Here is a 20,746-nt window from a genome sequence, read left to right on the forward strand (position 1 = left end):
AGGGGAATTGAAGGACGGGGGGGACATTGCGGGATGGGGCGCAGTGTGAGGACAGAGGGACAGCACGGGAATGGGTTGGACAGTGTAGGGGTTCAGGGGCAGTGTTTGTGTAGCAGGACATTCAGGGACCTGGGGACAGTGCGGGAGTTTCCCGAGACAGTGCGGGAATGGTGAGGACAGCAGGGGGGGATTACACAGGGCTGGAGGGGATTTCATCACCCGGAGCATTACTGATTCTGACCACAGTTTGTGTGGCTGAGGAGGAGCCGTGCACGGCGTCCTCACCCGCCCTCAGGGACTGACCAGGGGGATGCAGAGCTGCAGAGCCCCCCAGCAGGACACCCTATTATAACACATCAGCCGTGGGGATGGCAGCGGGGGCTCCCTGCAGCTCCCCATGAGGCAGCAGTCTCCCTATAGGGGCCCATTCCCCATCAGGGAGCCTGCTGCCACCCCCCAGCAGAGCAGCCAGGTATGGCACAGGGGTCTGTGGAGACCATCCTTGGGGGCTTCTTCCCCCCATGTCCTCCCCAGAGCAGTCCTGCTGCAGGGGCAGCTCTTCCTCTGCAGTCCCTCCACGGTGGGGCTCCCCAAGTCAGAGTATGTACCCCACAGAGATCCTCCTCCAAGCCCAACTGGGAGTTTTATAGGCTATTTTATTTTATTTTATTTTATTTTATTTTATTTTATTTTATTTTATTTTATTTTATTTTATTTATTTATTTTTGTGAAGGGTGGGTGTCTAAATACAGCATTTCCAGGATGAGGTAATCCACATGAAAAAAAAATAAAATCCAGAACTAAAATGCCCCTCTGCTTGTGTAGATTATCTTTAAGCTGCTCCTCTGGACTTGCTGAGGAAATGGCAGCACCTTGACCAATGTTTCAGCAGCTGCTTTTAGTCATCACCTGAATCGTCTTCAAGCAAAGCAGGCTGATACCGGGGAGACTCAGCTGGACACTGTCTCCTCCCCGAACACCCTTTCCTCCAAAAAACACCTCAAAAGTCTCATGCTGGTGGGGTGTGAAGGTGTTTGAAGCCTCCCAGCTGCAGGTTTGTGCAGACTGTGTTGGACCTCAGTGTGGAGCGCTGAATTCACCACTCCATAGGTGTGAGCGCGACCCCAGACACCGAAGGGAATCTAAGGGGCATGGGGCGTCTGGTGAAACCTTGGTGGGAGAAGTGGGGGGCATGGAGGCTGTGCAAAGCTCCCTGTGAGACCCCTGTGAGACCCTTTAAGTCCCATGTGAGACCCCTGCGAGACCCTGAGAGAGCCCTGGGAGCCCCCTGTGAGACCCACAGAGATCCCTGTGAGACACTTTCAGACCCCTGCAAGCCCCTGAGACCCTGTGAGACCCCCGTGAGCCTTCTGTGAGACGCTCTGAACCCCCCTGCAAGCCTCTGAGACCCTGTGAGACCCCTATGAGACCCCCGTGAGACCCCTGTGAGACCCCCGTGAGACCCCTGAGACCCCCTTGAGCCCCTTTTGAGCCACTTTGAGCCCCTCTGAGCCCCCCGTGAGGCCCCTCACGCCGAGCCCCTCAGCCTCGCACCCTCCCTCATGCCCACAAAATGGCGGCGCCCCTCAGCCCGCTCCCAGCCCCGTCCCGGGGGGCTCATCCCGGCGGCGGCCGCCCCCCGTAGCCCATCTCCCACCGCCCCCCTCCGCGTCCCCCCGGCTCTGCGAGAACGACCCCGGCCGCCCCAAAACACCGCCAGAGGAGGCGGCGGTAGGAACCATGGCGCTGCGGAACGGGCGGGCGCGTGGGGGCGGTTTCCACGCCGGGCCGGCGGGAGGCTGGGCCGGGCCGGCCCCGCCGCCATGGCCGGGGGCTCGGCGGAGCTGGAGCTGTTCCGCCGCCGCTGGCGGGAGGAGCTGGCGGGGGGCGGCAAGCGGCGGCGCAGGGAGGAGGCCGAGCCCGGCGGGGGGGAGCCGAGGGAAGCGGGGGAGCCCAGGGAACCGGGGGAACCGGGCTACTTGGTGCTGGCCCACGGCCTGCTGGATGGCGGCGAAGCCCCGGCCCGCTGCCGCAGCAGCCCTCCGCCCGGCCGCCCCGCTGAGGAGGCCGCGGGGGACGGAGGAGGGGACGGCGACGACCTCCTGGGGCAGCTGATCCGAGACCTGGTAGGACGGGGAGAGCCGGGGCTGAGGGGAGGCGGCGGGGGGAGAGCTCCCGGAGGGACCCCCGAGCGTCCCCCGGTGTGGGGTCGGCCCCTGAAGAGTCTTAGAGTCTCCCTCTCAGCCCTCCTGAGTTTGCCTTCCAGCCTTTGAGGCGGTATCGGGGCCTTTTATTCGTTTAAAATAGGTTATATTGTGTGTTTTTTGCTTATTCAAGCTGTCTGATGTGCATGCTGTAATTAAGGGTGTCCTGCCCTGTGACGCTGCAGCGTAGTAGGAGCACGAGTATGGATTCTTCGCGTCGAGGAGTTAATTGGGGAATAGTCTTAAACACAGTTCTGAACTGGTTAAAAGTTATTTTGGTAAATCCTCTAAATGCAATAGAGATTTTATTTACAGCGTAGGAAAACTAGGGGGGAAACCCATCTTCTTGCTTCTCGCTAACCTAGCTGTGACTAATTACTCTTTGCTTAAAAAAAAAAAATTAAAAGGAACAGATTAAATTTCTGTCTGCAAGGCACAAATTAATCCATTTAAAGAATTAGCGCTCCATTAGTACACAGGAGCCCAAATCTGTCTCAGAGGGGATGGCAGTATCTGAGATTTGGATTCATTCCAGTAGACTTGGAGTTGGGCTGCTGCTGACTTAACGTCACTGAGCGCTGTACTATTAACGGGCTGGGGGGGATTTGGGGTGTAGGAAGGGAAGATCTGGATCTCTCCCTAGCATTGAGATTGCTTTAGGAAGGAGTTGGTGTGAGCTTGTGCTTTGTCACAAGCCTGTGCTTACAGTTTGACTATAAGCCACTCCTACAAGTCAGTTTAAAAATCTGTATACCTGCTTTTTTCTTTCTTTTTTCTTTTTTTAACTTTTCCATGAAGGAGCTGTCAGTCTTGAGTGCTGTGCCTATACCGGCCTGTCTGTAGGCAGCCTGGATCCAATGATGTCTTTTGGTATGTGCAGCCAGAGCAGGTTCTGCTGGTTGGAAGCGAGTCAAGTCCAATTTGGAAGCAGCACGTTCATAGTGGTGCTGTGCCTGGGCTCCTACGCCTAGAGCTAATAAGCCTTGCCGAATGGCTCATCTTATTTGTTTGGGCAGCGCGTTGCTCAAAAATGGTTGTGTGGCTCCTGGACCCGGGCTGGTTCGCATCTGGCCAGCTCGAGGTCTGTCTGCGTGTGGCCGTGGAAACGCACTCCTAGAGCCCCTTTTATTTATTTAATGCTGCTTTGTGTCCCCTCTGGAAATAGGTGCAGTTTAAGCCATGTGAAAACAGCGTTTGTGGAAATCCACAGCAGGGAGTGGAGCCAGCGGTTCTCGTTCGGAGGGCATTGAGAAGGAAGGGAGAGGAGAAGGGGCCGTTTGTGCAGGAGGCTGATGTGTGAGAAGGGACAGGAGCAGGAGGTTTGGCAGCAAGTCTGTCTTCAAGTAACTACAGAACAAGTGCAAAGTTCCAGTGTTTATTATAGACTGAGGCTGTCTTGCTAAAAAGGCCTAAGGGGAGCTTTGCTGATCTTTCTGTCTATAGACCTGTCTTTAGTGTGGAAAAAGCTTTACATTAACATCTTTCACTTTATTATACAATAGTTTTCTTGTGTAATTGTACTGTAAGTAAACACATTATTGCCAGTTTATTGGCACTGCGAAGAATCTAGGTTTAAACGAGCAAGGAGCTGTTATAGAAGATAACTACTTAAAAAAAACATAAAGGTATCAGGGCTAGAGAAGCACTAAGAAGCAGAACGTGGTCCTGGTTTGGAGTCTGTCTGACTTCCTGTGGAGGCTGATGGAGAACAGTCGGGAGCTCTGACACACCTGAGGGGTGGGATGCAGACACCAGGAAAAAAAACCCTGGAGCATACAACTTCAGAGTGACTTAAGGAAATGCTCACAATGGGCTGATTTTGCTGTGTCTGTATTAGGTAGTATAGGAAAATTGGAGTCGCCAGATAGAAATGCAGGAGAGGACAACTCTTGATGCAGCAATCTCAAGAAGATTTAATAATGCGGTAGTTAAGGAAAAAAAGTCCCTCTAGGGCATGTGTGTTTTGTTTAGGTATTTAGGTAAGTGATGGATTCTTTGGTGTAGAAGTGTTTTTGTGATAATTAGCTAAAGCAGCAGGTCTTTCAATACATTTCCTATTAAAAATTGATGTTTCTGACGAAGGACAGAAACAGACAGTAATGCCATCTCCATTCAGTTTTAAGATCAAAATGGTACTTTGTTTTCCATCATCTGTTTCTGGTCTTTTTGACTCTGAAACCTCAGAGCAATAATTTTATTAGAACTTGTCTTGCCTTCCTGCGCCATCTGACAACAGACAAGCCTTGCAGTCCTCTTCAATTTGCTTTTTAGCTCCAGTTAGCAATATGACTCCCGTTTACCTCATATGATTCAGGGAGAACAGGGAGTAGCTCGAATATCTTTGTGCCAGCGTCATCTGTCTGATGTTGTGCCATTATGGGATGGAGAAGGAGAATTACTTCTGCCCTTTTTGTGGACCCGTGATGGTTCCGAGTATACAATGCCCTTTCTTAATACCATGGTACCTTTTAGTGGTATCTAGTTGTGCAATAAAGAAGCCTAACGGATATATTTTTTTTTCCTTTTCAGAATGAAATAAATGAGGTTCCCTTCTTTGATGTCCAGCTGCCTTATGAACTGGCATTGAAGATCTTTCAGTACCTGGGCAAGGCTGAATTGGGAAGGTGTGCTCAGGTAAGTGCTGCTGGCAGTTTGCTTCCCTTATTCTGCACACAACGGGCAGACGTTCAAGCAACAGTCAGGCACTTTGATGCAAGGAAGGTGTGTTAGCCCTAGTGGCTCAGCTGATTGCGCTTTTGGAAATGCTTCCAAAACTGCATATTGAAAAGCAGTCATAACTGAGCTACATTTATGGCCTCCAATCGAGTGTAGTTAACCAAAGCAGTTGTGACTTGCACATAAGTGAAACCTTAACATTTAAAAGAAATGCTTCCAAAGATCTTTTGATTCAAGCAAATGTAGTCAGAAGCAAGTGACTGTCTTGCTGTAATGTTTAGAGCTTAGCACTTTACAGTGAGAAGGGAATGGCAACAAAGCTGCTTCCCCCACATAATAGCATGAGGCTTGAGCCATGGAAATCTGACAAGTATTGCAGAGAAAAGTGGAGTAGCAACTTTTTGTCTTTTGTCTAAGACTTTTGTCTTAGATAATTTCACGTAAGGCTAATTTCTGATCCCCCCCCCCCCCCTAGTTTGTTATTCTCTGGCAATGCTTTAAGATAATGCTTTCAGCAGTCTGTTCTCAGACGTACATGTAGTTCTTGCATTGTTGTAAACTGCATTTTTCTTCACGTGGCCTTACTACCATACACACAACGTGCACGTGTTTATACTTAGGACTGTTCAGCCCATGTTACTGAGTCCCTGCCTCGTTTCTCCACACACTGAACGATGAACCTCCTCTCTGAACGAGTCTCCAAAGCAAACTTAATCAGCACGGGCTGATTACCCTGTGAAATAGAGTAGAATGTTGTGGATATGCGTTGCCAACTTCTCCCATGATTGCTGTTTAGTGTTTCCGGCTGGTGTTTATTGAACTGTGATGTGCAAAGCACATCTTGCAACTTCGCAAAATCCAATCAGAATGGTTCTTTGTGTTATACTCGAATATTCCCTGGACTGTTTGTAAGATAAGGAAATGTTACTGTGTAAAAACCCAGAAGTGACAGGGGACATCTGTAGTGGATGGTAAACTAGACAAAATATTAACCAAATTGCACATGCACTGAAATTAAAATGGGATTTTACCCTTCAGTATGAGTAAGTCATGGTTTTAAATAGTTAGAGGTCTTTATTCCTTTATTCTTTGACTTGCTAATGCCTTTTAGGATTGCAGACTGGTAGAAGAGAAATACTCTTGCCAGGCTTCTGTTGCAGAGGAGAAAAAATCTCTAGAACTATTTTTGGTACTGTCTAGAAGAAAAGAGAAGCTTTCAGATATGCTTGAGTTTCTGCCATTTAACATAGAGAGGTACAACCTGTAAAGGTCACATTCCACAAAAAGGGGCAGGATAGCGTTTTTGGAGTGGATTACTTTAAGATTGTTCTCTCTCTCTTTCTTTCTCTCAGGCGTGATCAGGTTACCTTATGGCATAGTAAAAGATTGGCTGCTGAGGGGCTGCTCCTTTTTTCTGCACTTGAGCTGCGTTTGATTTCTCTCTCTCACGTTTGTTTTTAACTTGAACCTGCTCTCATAAGATGTGTTTAACACTTAGGAAATTTTCCACGTTTCTCGTTTGCCTTCTAAGGCTGAGTCAGTTGGACCTAAGTGGCAGCTGACAGGTAGCTGAGCAAATGCCCGGTGTTTTTACAAGGTTTTCCGAATGAGATGAATATCCAGTGCTTTTAGTGGGGAGCTGGCTTCTTGTTACGTGTTTAAATAAAAAGCAGAGCAATAAAAATAAATACCATTTTCATTTTTCTCTTGGTGATTTTGTTTTTGAAGGGGAGGGAGGAAGCCCTCTTCTGTTAAATGGAAAGCCCTGCTGCTTTACGGTGTTATCGTAGAAATGTTTTTTTATTAAAGTGCCTTGGGATTTTAGTGAAATTGGGCCAGTTAGTGGAATTGGCATCATGAACTATGTGAGTGCCTTTGGAGAAAACCTGTTTGCTTAGTTCTTTATGCCAAATTGGTAACCGACTAACAGTAAAGTAGCCCGACTGCGGAGTGTCTTTGAGATTTAATCACACCACAGACTGCTCTGGAGAACTTTAATTTCACCCTGATATTTCCCCCTCCCCCTCTTCCCTGCAGCTTTTCTTTGATTTTTGGAATTAGTACCATAAAACACAAGCTATCCGTATGGCACTTGAAATCCTAACGCCATGTGCAGCCCATAAATTAATGGTGTCACCAGTTCCTGAGCTCTGGTGGGTTCGCAGTAGCTGTGTCATATTCAGTAGTACCCAGCAGACCAGCCCCAGCAGGTATCCCCTCTATACAGTCGGAGGAAAAAGGTGTCTGGGACTTAATGTCTCATCAGAGTAGCAGCACGTCTTTTCCTCAGCTTTGTGTTGCCCCTACAGACTATTAAAAGCACCTTTTGATTTCCCTTCTGACCACTGGAGGAAGGCTCCGTGTTATGAGCAGCTGTTCTGTGACTCCTGTGATGAGGATTTGAGAACAGCCTCTCCTTCCTCATGGTCGTGATGTAGAGGAAAAAGGACAACAATCACTGGGGTGACACATTGAAACACACTAGAACCTCTTGTGGTATTTGGGGCTGATGCTGCAGGCACCAGGGATTGAATTCACTCATGGCCTTGGGATGTGACCTTCAAACTGCCAGCTTTGTGGTAAGGTGACATGTTCCATCTGGGAAGTTCTGTGTTCTTAGTTGTGTTACTGCTTTCTAGTAAATACCAAAAGCTGCATAAATGACATGTTGTGGTGTGAAATACTTCTGGAGAGCGTGTATTGAATTATAGCAGTGCTAGGGCAGAGGTGTGAGCGTTTTCATCTCGAGACGATTTAGAAACATTTCCCAACACGACAACTGTGTGTGTATCTAGGCCCAGGGAGACTCATTCTAGGAATTTAAGAATGAATTGCATGAATCAAGAATTACAGATGCTTGCTGTTAAAGCTTCTGGAACTGTTAAACTGGTAGTGTTTAGATGTTTGAAAAATAAAATCTCAGTTATTTTATGAACATGCTTTTTTATTGTGGTTGTGTGTGGGTAAAAATAATCACCCATCCTCCTAGTTTGGAGAGGGAGAGCAGAGAAACGGATGGATAAGGATTTCCTGATTCAGGGGCTCAGAATGAGACTTAAAATAACATTATGGCTGTGAATTGAAAAGATGAGCAGCTTCCACCTGGTAAATGTGCATCTGAATGGCTTTGGCTTAAATACTATTTGGCGCCAAGCATTGTACTGAATTGAAGGTCCAGATATTTCTAATTGAGGCCCCTGGATTCAGCAAATGAACCTTGAATATATCTTTGTGTGACCAGGGAAGAAAACAAACCTAACGAAACAAAGACAGTTATCAGATGGGGAAGGATGAATAAACCTTCATTAGGACTTCAGCCAGTTGATTAAGACAGGATTAGAAGAATTTCGGATTTGTTGGAAGAGGTGGATTCATTTTAGTTTCTTTGTTTTGCTTGTTTTTTCAAAGAAAAACAAAAAAAGAATCCTCCAAACACATAGCAAAACCTATGTCAGCAAAAGCCTTTGAAGACCTTCTGAGCATTACTGCTTGCCGAACTAGAGATATAAAAGTGTTCCCGTGTAGAGCCCAAGGGAAAACGAAGTTTCTTTACTGAGAACAGTTGAGAACTGTAGTAAAAGGATAATAGGAAAGCTAACGACAAAATTTAATTGGATACTCTAAATCTATAAACAACCCTGTAAGATGTTGTCATTGATCGTTGTCGGAGTTTGTATGTGGTGTAGATTTGGAAATAATTATGCTCATAGTTTAATAAGAGCTTTGCGTGCCTCAGCTCCTCTCCAACAAGCAGAATGTATGGGTGCATATAAATAAAGCTGTAATACTCTGGCTTTCAGTGCCTCACCTGAAACTCGAAGTCAAGCAGATATAATAAAGCTGACTTCAAGCCAATGGCTGGTTTTAATGCAGCAGCTCACAGTGGTGCTGTAAAGTGAAATGCTTGAGACACTTTTATTAGAGATTTCTTGCAGCTGAGGCTCGCTCAGTGGGGCTTTTACAAAGGATTGTCATGCCAGTTTTGGTGCATTAAGAAAAGGCTGTGTTAGGGACCCTTTGGAAATTCATGCTTGTAAAGCAGCAGGATTCGATGTAATTTGATTTAAAAAAAAAAATCATAATAGGATAGGATCTCTATTCCCCTTAAATGTTTATTCCTGAAAGTTGAATAGGCAGTCTAAATTTTATGTAGTCGTACTCCCCTCTTCTTTTTTTAATGTCTTTATAAAACGCTTTTAAGACCTTGAAACCAGAAAGGTTTGTACAAACACCGTCTGTTTTGGCAAACCCCAAAGGTTTATGTTTTTTTTTTTCTTTGCTTTTTTTTTTTTTTTTCTTTCTTTTAAAGCAAGTGGGCATAGTTGGGCTTTGTTCGCTTCTGTTTGTGCATTCACCTCCTCCATGTCAGCAGAAATGTGCCCCTGCTTTGGGGGCAGAGAGAGGTGCCTGTACTGTTCACCAAGCTTGGCCAGGGTGCTCAACTACTGCACAACAGCTGCTTTTTTGTGTGTCAGCAAAAAACTCATGTTTTTTTTCCTTTGAGCAATACTATGTGGGTTTATATTGCTTTACAATCAAATCATGAGCAAATTCCCCATTAAACTGCAGCAGGTTTTTTTTTTTTTTTTTTTTTTTTCCCTTTTGAACTTTGGGAGAGTGTCCCTATAGTTGCAGGATCATCAAGCACTGAAGTCCCTGCTTTTTTAATACAGAGCACTATATAATGCTGGAGAATACTTGGTGCTGTTTTGGTAAATTGTAAGGCAGTTGTTAGTGTCCTATCCAGGTTGTTTTCTTCGATGATGGGAAAGGGTTGTGTGTCCTCTGAACTGAGGTCTCTTGGTGACTAACTAGAATAGCTGGACTTGGATATTCCTCTTCGAGAGCTGCTCTCCTGTACGGATAGAAAATAGCAATATCCAAGTTGGAAAGGACCCACAGGATCACTGAGTCCAACTCCTGGCTCCACATGGACCACCTAAAAATCAGACCACATGTCTGGGAGCATTGTACACGCAATTGTACAATGAAAAATTTGAAATCCAGCAGGCTTGGTGCCGTGACCACGACCCTGGGGAGCCCGTCCCAGTGCCCGACCACCCTCTCGGTGGAGAACCTTCTCCTGATACCCAGCCTGAACTGCCCCTGTGGCAGCTCCAAGCCGTGCTAAAAATATCTGTATGTTGCTTAGTCTTCCTCAAAGTTTTCTCTTGTATCAAACCCTCTACTTGTCTCTTGGAAGAAATAGGTCATGAGATGTGATGCAATTTCTGATTCCTAATGAGACACTGGCTTTTGAAAGCAGAAATGTCACACGTGCTTCCTTACAAGAAGACCAACACAGAGAGCACAATGTAAATACAACAGCTAGAAGCTTCATAAAGGTTCCAAGGAGAGATCTGTTTGTATACGGTGTTTTTGCACTCCTGTGACTCAAGGAGACCTGTAAGACAGGGTCACATTAATGGGACCGAGTGGTCTTCAGGACCTCAACCTCTCTGCAAGCCACAGCACATGCTTGGGCACTCCAGTGGCTTGTGCTCTGTGGCCTTACTGCATGTCTGTAGCAGCTAAAAGGATCTTATGCTTTCAGTGGTGCTCGTAGTGTAAATGATTTTGTGAAGCTGTGCTTCATAGCTAAAAGCTGTGTTTTTAAGAAGTCTGATGCAATGCATGCATGGAGATAACAAAATATAAAAGGAATTCATCTCAAAAAATACAGAACAAGTGATGGTTTATTTTTCTCTCCACTGTGCTTTGTTTTACCTGTGTGTAAACGTGGACTGAATGGCAAGTAAACGTGAGGAGGTGGTCCTGTGAGTTTCCTATGAACAGGGGACCTAGATTTTTAGGTGCAATCCTGGGAGTGAGACACAGCAGCTTCCAATTAAGCATCCAGAAAGTGATGTCAGACTGAGAAGGTTTTTTTAATCTTCCGGAAACAGTGTGTGATTGGTTGCTGCTCTCACTGGTAACAGCTTTCATTGGTTAAACCTGTTGTTTTTTTTAGATTAAGAATTACAAATGCTACCTAAATAGCCTATTACCTCTTGAATCTTTAAATCTAAGCCTGCAATTAATTATGAAGCTGCACCCTCTGAAATGAACAGCAACTTGAGGCTACTTGATAACCTGAATAATTCATTTCTATTTATGCAGGCTGTAATACAAGAGGTGCACACCTTGCAAAAAGGTGCTTTCTCTCTCTACTAACCCCAGCCAGCACCCAGGTCTGACAGCACCCCACCTAGGGCTGCCATGAAATGGTGCTCACAACAGAGAACTTTGGGTAGCCCTCATCCTTTGGCAGCCCTTTCCCAACCCCACTCACAAAGGAGTCTGCACTTTCTCTCTCTCCAAATCCTAAACCTGACCCTGCTTAACCAATCTGCTGGGCAGGGGGGTTGGACCCAGGTGATCTCCAGAGGTCCCTTCCAACCTCAGCCATGCTGTGAAATCACTGTCACCACCTAATCAGGCATTGTCAGTAGGATGGTGGTGTGATCTGCAAGGTTTTCTTAGCTACAAATAAGAAAATAAATTCATAATTTTGCTTACAGTACTGCCTTAATCATTTTTTTGCTTCTTTTGCCTTACAGATTTTCTGTGACGCTCATATTTCAGGTTAGGATTGTGGCCACTGAACACTGGTGTGGAGTATTAATGGATCAGAAACCAAGTGTTTCGAGTCAGTTATTCTCAAAAGAATGAACAGAAATGTTATATTCTTTTATGTAAAACTGAACTTCTACTAATAATTTAACATATAATAATTCTGTATACATATATATAGAAAATATATATTTGATTTCTAGGTCAGCAGAACCTGGAAAATACTTGCAGAAGATGAAGTGTTGTGGTACCGGCTGTGCCAACAGGAAGGATACCTATTAGATACGAGCATCTCTGACCATTCCTGCTGGAAGCTTGCCCTTAAGGACTGTCGTGCCAAAGAGCACACTTTGAGAACCAACTGGAAGGTAAAAAGGGAAAGATTGGTTTAATGGGATCCAGATGCTGTGGAAAAGTGGGAACCACGTTCAAACAAGTGGCGGTGAAAAGTTGGTCTTTTGTATTGCAGCTTCTTTTTGCTAGTTAAAAGGGAAAAGCTGCTGGGGGATTTATGAGACTTTGCCCCAGCTGTAATTTTTTTTTTTTCCTCCTCTGTGACTGATTACTTTGGGGAGTGAGTCTTTCTGTTTGCCATGCTACTCCCTTGACTTTGGTGAAAGAGCGATGATTTTACTTCAGCCGTCCTTTGGTAATGACAATCAGTCCTTAAGATGAAGGCTCCTTCTCAGTTCATTACATATCTTAGCAGAAAGCAAGCGCCATGTCTTTGTTGTGGTAGATACATTTCTCTACTTAATGATTATGAATGATAACGGAGAATGATAGCTTCTTTCTCCTTCGTTTTCCATCTGTAAAAAATTCCAGGAAGCAAGCATAAAATATATCAGTCTCTCTCAGCTGCACTGCAGCTTGTCAGGAGCAATAGAAAAGCTTGGAGTTTGCTGTGAGGAAGCAAATGAACTTGGTAGATGAATGCATTGCAATACCAACACCGTGTCTCATCTTTCTGCACAGAACCGCATCGGTGCTGTGAGTCAGCTGCAGTATGAGCTGGGGAAGGTTCTCTGTGATGTACATTCTTCTGATGGAGTCGTTATTGCTGGGTGAGTATGTTGTGTGATACTCATTTGTCCTTCACCGAAGTCTCAGGCTGCTTCTTAACAAATTCAAAAGCAGCATCAGTTCGAAGCAACAAGGGTGAATTTTGACTGCAGTTCCCGTGTGGGTGAGAAACTTTGGCCCTAAGGTAAGTGATAATTCTACATATATATCTACAAATCACTTCACCAGTGCAAGTTTTTATTGTAATGCTAGCTTACAGTAGTCCCTGGAGAGACTGCAGTACTTTCCAATGAACTTTCCAATTTCCAGTGAACTATATCTACTGCTTTGTTGCAGAAGCGCACAGAATAAAGTAGACACATATTGAAAAAGTTTATTACTTTTTTTTCCCCGAAAAACTTCTCATTTCAAAGATAGGTGTGTCCTGTGGCAAGATAAATTTAGGCCTATCGCTGTTCTACCCCATTTTTAAAAGACAATTAGGAAGAAAAACGTGGAGAAACTCAACCTCCTCTTCTCGTAATATCAGACTTTGTCAGGACTGTGATTTAGTATTAGTTATTCACTTGTCTTACACTTTTAAAATGCTATCTTAAGAACCTCCCAAACTCTTGGCAGAGATTTTTGCGTCTTGCCTCCGTAGAGGTAAGTTTTTACTGTATTCTGCTTGAATTTTACAGGTTCAGTAATGGCCAGCCTTCCAGAAGAAGTCACACTAGTAAATAAAAATGATATCATCTTGGGGCAGAGGACATTGTCCTCTAATATGCCAGAGTCCTGTATTTTATAGCACTCCAAGTTAATGGTTTGCTTACACATTGTGGTATGAGAGAAAACTGCCTATAAAATACTGTAAAATTGACTTGTCAGTTAAAGGAAAGGTGGCTTGAAATATAGTGAGTGTAGGTAACTCCCATATACACTGAAATGCTTTTGCACACTGTTGGGCAAGTGAAAGCTCAAGTGTGATCTAGGAGAGAACAGGAGTGAAAGGGGGATTTCAAGCTTTTCCTATGATTACTGTTTACTAGGTTCTCTCCCACTTGTTTTACTTTTCCCTTTGGAGGTCTCACTTTGTTTTTTTGCTGTCCTATCATCTCATTGACTATTGTTGCTCTTTCGCAGCTTTCCATGCAATTTTTTTGCGGCTGCAATCAGTTACATTAATATGGTGAAAATGCTTCTGCGGAAGACTTGGGTAACGTGTGACCTCTGGACGGGCAGTGCCACACAGTGGTTAACCTAAACAGTGGCTGTGGGAAGAGACATGAAGAACTCGTGCCGCTGGAGTACGGCAGCTCTTGCATTGCTCCTGCCTGATGCTGAAGTTTCCTTGGGCTGCAGAGGCTCCTGTAGGACATGGCAGGTCCCAGGCTGCTGTGAGCTGCAGCTGGGATCCAGCTCTGCAGATTGCAGCCTGCATTCTTTTGTGCCCTTCAGCCTGGGCACTGTGTTTCCTGGCCTTGGCTAGGGGTCCATGCTACTGTGTCTGTTCCACTGTCTCTAATGAAACCTCCTGTACTTTTCTGGGAGCCAGAAACCCCAGTTGTCTCCATGTTGCTGCCAAAATCTCCAGCTCTTCTTTTTCTTCATTTTCTCCATTGTGTTTTTATCCAAACATGCAGTACGTAGAAGGTAGGCAGAATAATTTCTAAAGGATTAATAAACAAAGGAGGTTTGTTCTGTATGTTAAACTCATTAGTCCATTTTCTAGCTTGGTGTATCACAGAAGCTAGGCTTATGTGTGGTTTCGGGTGATCTTTTCGTACTGATTCCCAGTTATTCCAGTGCTCTTGATTCTTTTGGTGAGTTCACCTGAGTTGGCATAGTGAAAGGAGATGTGCTCTTGAGGAATTGAGGTTCACAAAAATAAGTGAGCAGGTGAGAAACAACTGAGGGAAAAGATGCATGTGCACTTCCACTGGGAAAAGTGATATTAAGGTTTTCACTCAAATTAATCTTCAAAAATTTCCCTTCAGTGAGAAAATGAATTTTAAGAATGAAGTGCCCTTTTATGGAGCTGTGCGTGTACATCTGATAAGACAACATGAGGAAATCAAATTCAGCTGTTTGACTTTACCTGTTCAGTAAATTAAATGTTTAGGATAGTAGAACACAAAAATTGTATTACTTCCTTTGCTACCTCTTGCCACTCCCTCCGCTCTGATAGCTTGAGATCTCTGCAGGCATCTCGCAAATTGCTGAGAGCCAAAAGCAATTCTGTATCTTGCTCCAAAGAAGGTGAATTTGTTGTTTTGCCAGTGATGATCAAAGTCTACAAGACAATAGCACACTGCTCTCCTCCCGGTAATATCTCAAAAACTATCCAACTAATTTAGGAACATACAACAATAAGAAAACATGACTACCGGTACTGTTACAAAAGCTGGATGTGTCTGCTGCCTCAGGTGTCTTCAGCATCATACACAGGTCATTGTTTCCCAACTGTTTCTCTTTTCTCATCTTTTGATTTTTCACTACCTGAGAGAATGAAGTCTTCAAGACTAAAATTTCCAGTTCATCCCCCTATAAAAAATAAAACAAAACACTTGTGTTTTTTTCTTTTGGCAGATCTCTGGCAGGGCATACAGATCTTTTCAAATTTGTTGTTTGTTGCATTATTTTTGTATAAATGTTTTTATTCCATTTGTAGTAGTGTAGATCAAAGAAGACAGACTTATAGTTAAAACTTATGAGGATATTACTTTACCGTACAGGGAATTACTTTGTCCATTATGTACATTTAGTAAGTATTGAGGTAAATTGAAGGTTTTTTTGTTTAAATCCAAACATAACCCACCCCTTTCTCTCCCAGCTTATAGTACTGTACTTAATGGCATTGTGCTTTCAAATTTGTCATAAAAGTGTAATGAATCTGGTGATCAATAGTTAGCTGTTGCATTCTTTCAGTACTGAAGAAGTAATTTAATAGCTGAGGTTAACAGAAGTCAATTTTCTTCTCAGTATAAATATCAATTATCTGTTACATTTAATGATTATATCTCTAGTTTCACAAACACTTATGTGCTTAGCTTTACATGTGAATAATCATAGTTTACAGCAAGGCTTGCCATGTGCATACAGCTAAACAACAGCCTGTGACTTTGCAAGGCTGGAGAAGTTGGCGATGATCTTAAAGTTAATTTTGGGTGTTGAATTTTGTGTGTGTGTGTTTTTTTGTTTGTTTGTTTTTGTAAGCAGTGGCTTGTGGCATCATTTACCTTTTTTTTTCGCTCTGTATTCAGGTTGCTGCACTGGAGACAAATAGGGCCACTCAGTTTTGAGCAGGTTTTTGATGCCTGACTTTGGGGAGCAGCTGCAGCGCTCTGGCTCAGCTCGGTCAGGCCAGCCAGGCATTACGTTCTGCCTTTATGGCTGGAAACTGTGGCAGTGCGTAGCAGCTGCTCCCTGGTTTCAGGAGGTTCAGCTCAGGATCTTGGGAGATCAGAGAACGGTTATAAAAATAAAATAAATAAAAAGGAAGGGAGAATAAAGTTCTCCAGCAGCATATTTGTGTATTTTGGATCTTGGAGCAAGCCTGGGAAGAACGGTGTTTGATTTGAACCTGTGCTCTGATAGACCTCATCTTGCATGCTTCATTATACTGCTTCAGACTCTGCTGGAAAGTGGAATGATGCAGCTTTATTTTAGTTGCTGTAGAGGTTTTGTTTTTGTTCTAATCGTTCCAAAAAGGAATTTGTACAGGTTGTGGACAGGGTGATTTATAACAGTGGCTATGAGTGTAATCCACAGAGGCATAGCTTGCCTGAGCTGGTCCAGGAGTGGATCTCTTTATTAATTTCTTGTAAAGAGGCAAAGATGAGCTATACAGGGTTGGCTCTTCCTTAGAGAAATGTCCCTATTTTCTTGCACTCTCTTGTACTTTCCCTGTGCTGCTGCCAAAGCTCAAGCCAGAAGATGGCAGAATATCAAGGATTGATTAAGTGCAACCTGAGCTGCGAGTCGAAGGTGGCTGCTAGCAGCTCTTCTTTCTCAGAGCGCCTCGCATTTACTGGCTGACATCAGATAATTCAATCTGGCCTGCATGCAGAGCATCTTGTGTTTATCATTAAAATTTTATCCCAGCGGTTACGATGCTTGTTTTCTGGGTCAGACCTTGAATCCCTTTTCATTTGAGACAGCGGTGTTTGTGGTTACCTCACTCCCAATCAATGTTGTATTCGCCAGCCTTTCTACAGTTACATGTCTCGAAGGATTTTCTTTAAAGAGATGTTGTCCTCCCCCCTCTCCCTATTCAATTCAAATGTAGTTTCTTCCTTAAGTCAGAGTTTACTTAAAGCAATTATGTCTGCTTACTTGGCTCTTATAAATTACTACTGATGCTTATGTTTGCTTTACCTGATACCATTGTGTGTTTGCTTTCAATACAGAATGCCTGGATTCACTCACTTTCTGCTAATAAAATCTTAAATCTGGGTTCTTTAAGCAGGAGCATATTTGGATGGTAAAATCAGTATTTTTTTTTTCTTGGTGGTGTTGACAGACACGCTGACAGGCATATGTAGTCAGAGGTCAGGTCCTCCTTGAGATACAGATCTCAGTGTGAACCTGGGGCTTGCTGGTGGTGTCACTGCACAGTGGATCTCGTGGTGTAACAGGTCAGTAGTGTGTTGTGAGGCTCTCTGGCTCTGTGAAGTGCTCGCCTGTGGGTGTCCTTGCACTGCGTGGTAAACCTGCCCTGTGTTGGTGGCTGTCACCTCACCTCGCATTGCACCGCATACAACCACACCATGGCTGCAGCGGTCCCAAGGCTGATGTTTTGTTGAGCGTTGTGTTGGTTATTTTTATGCTTGCAGATAGGGCACTTTGGCTTTGCTGGTGCCATTTGTAGCTCTGACAGCTTTCCAAGTGAAAGCAACAGAAGAGATCTGTAGTAAGATCACTGTTCCAAAGGCCTGGAAATACAAAGGTGTCTGATGCTTTTTCTTTCATTTTTTTTTTTTTTTAAGAACATGTGGTACATAGTTAAGAGCTTGCATAAATGGAGATTTAAGTGGCACATGCCTGCACTGTGCCACAGAGACACATCAGTGGATGCATGGAGCCTCAACACCCCTTACAGATAGGCTGGGATTCAGCCCTGGGTTCTTCTCTCTACATTTTAACTTCAGAGGTTTTCCTCCTCCTTTCCTAGATACTTTTTTTGAGGTAAGGGCCAGTGAGATCCATCTGCTGAGTGCCCTCCATGAATCTGCAGGTTAACGCTTCTCCTTTCAGGGTGGAGCTACCTGGCACAGATGGTGTTTCTCCTTTATTTGGGCAGTGTTGCTTAATAAAGGCAATGAGAGGCAACAGAGGAACTCTCTAAATATCCTGCGTGGTTAGGGGAATCATCTGTTCTAGAGGTAATGATACCTTTTGACTCTGCCATACTGAGAAGCTAAGTGCACCAAGATAACTTTATTAATAAAGTTGTCTTTATTCTGGAGTCTTATGGGAGTTAGAGTTTAAACACTGCAGTGTCTTTGAACGTTGTGGGCCTTGCAGTTTAAGTCACTATAAGCAACATACAGACTTAAAGCAGTTGCTGCTATATGGCGGATTTCTTTGTTCTCCAAGATCACCTTCCACACTGCTTTCCTCTTGCTCAAAGGTGACCTGCAAATGACTTTTTAACAAATGGGCTTGCCACCCTTTTTAGCTTCATTATGATGTGTGAAACTAGCCCGAAAGGCTTTGAAAACACTTTTCTGCACTTTTAAAAACTTCATGTCAACTCTCATCTAATTTGTTTTTTTGCTATAGGGCTTGTGGGCTATTCTCTAGGTATTTATTATTAGCTCTTGCATCTTAATTCAGTATGCAGACCTGAGGAAACCAAAATATTAATTAGTAATGAAAATGAATAAAAGTTAACAAACCCAAGTCTTAAACAGCCTGAGCAAACCCCTTCCTTATTTAATTGCTTAAATTTCACCGGCATAATGATGCAACTTTGAGAGGTTTCTCCCTCGCCTCCCGGTGGCTGAGCCTGGATGTAAAACAAAGTAGGAAGGAAGGATGCAAAAACACTTGCCTTCTTCCTTCAACCACCCCCAAACCCTTTGTGCTCTCTTCACTCCTTCTTGTCATTGTTAAGAAGTAATAAGTGTCAGACCTGTTTTTTCATGTGAGTCACCTTTAGGAGGTTGAAAACGGGATGACATCACGAGTTCAGAGGGGTCAGGTGACAAACTCCGGGAGTTAGGTAAGGTTGTGTTAAGTGACAAGCACATCGGCTTCTCTGTCATCTGGTGAAAAAAGAGCCTTTCAGGTGAAACCAATAGCAGGAGCTTGATACTGACTCTTTGTGACAGCTCCCTTTCCAGCCTGGCCCACCATTAAGCTATTGGTTTACTTACAGGTTTGATTGGATGCAGAAGAATGCGTTGCCGCAGCGGGATTTGCTGTATGTGAAGTGATGCCTGCTGTTCTGAAGTCACAGCAGTTATTTGCGAGCTTGTAAAACCCAGCTTTCTGCTGAGGCTGGACCAGCCCATCTTTCTTCTTTTGTGAATTTCTTGGACAGTTCATTTTTACAGTTTTCATGACCTACCAGCCTCTGTTGCCATCAGTGCCTTAAAGTTCAGGTGATGCTTTTCCTCTCTGCTGTTGCAGTGTGTTGCAGTTTGCATCCCTTCTGATACACAAACAGATCAATTTACATCATCCTTAAACGGTCTTTTCTGTCCCGTGTCTGAAACCGGAGCCACTGTGTTATTTGTTCCATTATAGGGTTGTCCTTTTATCAAATAATATAGCTGATGTACCGGGTCCTTCCCAAATTACATCATAATTCCTCCTGAGTTCTCTTGAAAAAAAATGTATATTTTCCCCTCCCACGGCAGCAGCCATAGGCAGTACACATTGTGCTATGTTTCCTTGGTCAGAGCAGCTGTTTTTGTTAATGGAGCCTTGTTCTTAATGATGGGAGGTTCTTGGCCTTAAAAAAGAAATGGCTAGAGACAGTTTGGCTTTCTCTAACTTCTTTTTAAAGTGTTCATTAAAATGTTTTGCCTGCCATATAACCCTTTGGCTTGTTTCTGTTCCCTTGGTATGGCATTTGCATGTGCTTAAAATTAATAAGAAAGTAAGGCACACAGAAGAACTTGGTGAAATGTTAATTTTGTTACAGATAACAGAAGAATTTCATGTTCTCTGCAGCAGCTTAACCCACTTTCTAGAGCTATGGTTTCCTAAATAAGGCTATGAGAATGAAGGTGTAAGCTCTTTTCCAGCTTAGTTTCTGTAAGTGTTCAGGAACTGATGGCAGGGATGCTCAGAATATACTTCCTACGTGTTAAGCCTTAAACTGTTTCCAAACCAATTTTGGTACAAGTTCAGTCACTTTTTTCATTGCTGCTCTTGTGCAGCAACCCAAAGTAATGTTAGGATGGAATCACAGACATCAAGTTGTTCTACCAGTGTTACGATGGTTTCGAGTGCTGGTTTTGTTTACCTCCATCTGTTTTTTCTTTTTTTTTTTGTAACTTTCTGCCACTCTGTGTAATAGCAGAAAAAAATCTTTTCTATCCCACTTGTATTTCATTTTTTGTCATTGTGTTCCATTTATATTCCTTTCTGCCATACAAAGTAGCTCTCTTTACTCCGTCATTGCATTCTGTAACTGCTACTAGACATTTTTCCTGAATCTCTCTTAAGAAATCTCTTAGCCAAGCTATCTGCTGGTTTTATTTGTAGTGGCAAAATCAATATCTCTAACTGTAAATGAGAGCACAGGAAAGCTGGGGGGCTGCTACATCTTTCATCCAGCCTTATTTGTGAGGTGTCTCTGACTCTCATAAGTAAGCTGTGTATCGTTCTCCCTCACTTCAGGGAAAAGCTGTGGGTCTTAATGTTGAGTATAAAGAAGGTGGCAGAATCTATTTAATAATTTCAGCATTGTGTGTTGCAACGAAGGCATTTTGTAACTTGCAAAATGTTTGATGAAGAGGTTTTTGAAAATAAAAAAGAGGTTTTTGAAATTGAACGTTATGAATTACCACTTTCTCACTTGAGCCTTAGTGAAAAATGAAGCTTTAAGAGCAGATTGAACCAACTAACAAAGGTGTTTGGACTCAATTTGCATAGCTAATTGAACTCTATTCTTAAGTCTGCTGAGGGGGGTCATTGACTAGGTACCCTAATTAACCACATGAAGGACTGGTTAGGTGCTTTTGGTGGAATACGGATGAAAGGTCTGAGATCGTTGTTGCAGCAAGACAGTGCAAAATACTCATTATTTTACTTGCTTATCAACAGGCATCCGT

General features: G+C 43.7%; 1 protein-coding gene across 1 annotated transcript in view; it reads left to right on the forward strand.

The window, feature by feature from the left end:
* Positions 1 to 1,823: 1,823 nt before the first annotated feature.
* Positions 1,824 to 20,746, forward strand: part of FBXW8 (F-box and WD repeat domain containing 8) — a gene marked incomplete at its 5' end in the record, with an annotated part of 51,375 nt that continues 32,452 nt past the window's right edge. Inside the window, 4 exons of the mRNA XM_084538792.1 lie at positions 1,824 to 2,126; positions 4,734 to 4,838; positions 11,657 to 11,821; positions 12,429 to 12,517. Coding sequence (XP_084394918.1) covers positions 1,824 to 2,126; positions 4,734 to 4,838; positions 11,657 to 11,821; positions 12,429 to 12,517 — 662 coding nt within the window. The remainder of the gene's footprint in view (positions 2,127 to 4,733; positions 4,839 to 11,656; positions 11,822 to 12,428; positions 12,518 to 20,746) is intronic.

This window comes from Aythya ferina (assembly GCF_964211825.1).
Source record: "Aythya ferina genome assembly, chromosome: 17".
NCBI lineage: Eukaryota > Metazoa > Chordata > Aves > Anseriformes > Anatidae > Aythya > Aythya ferina.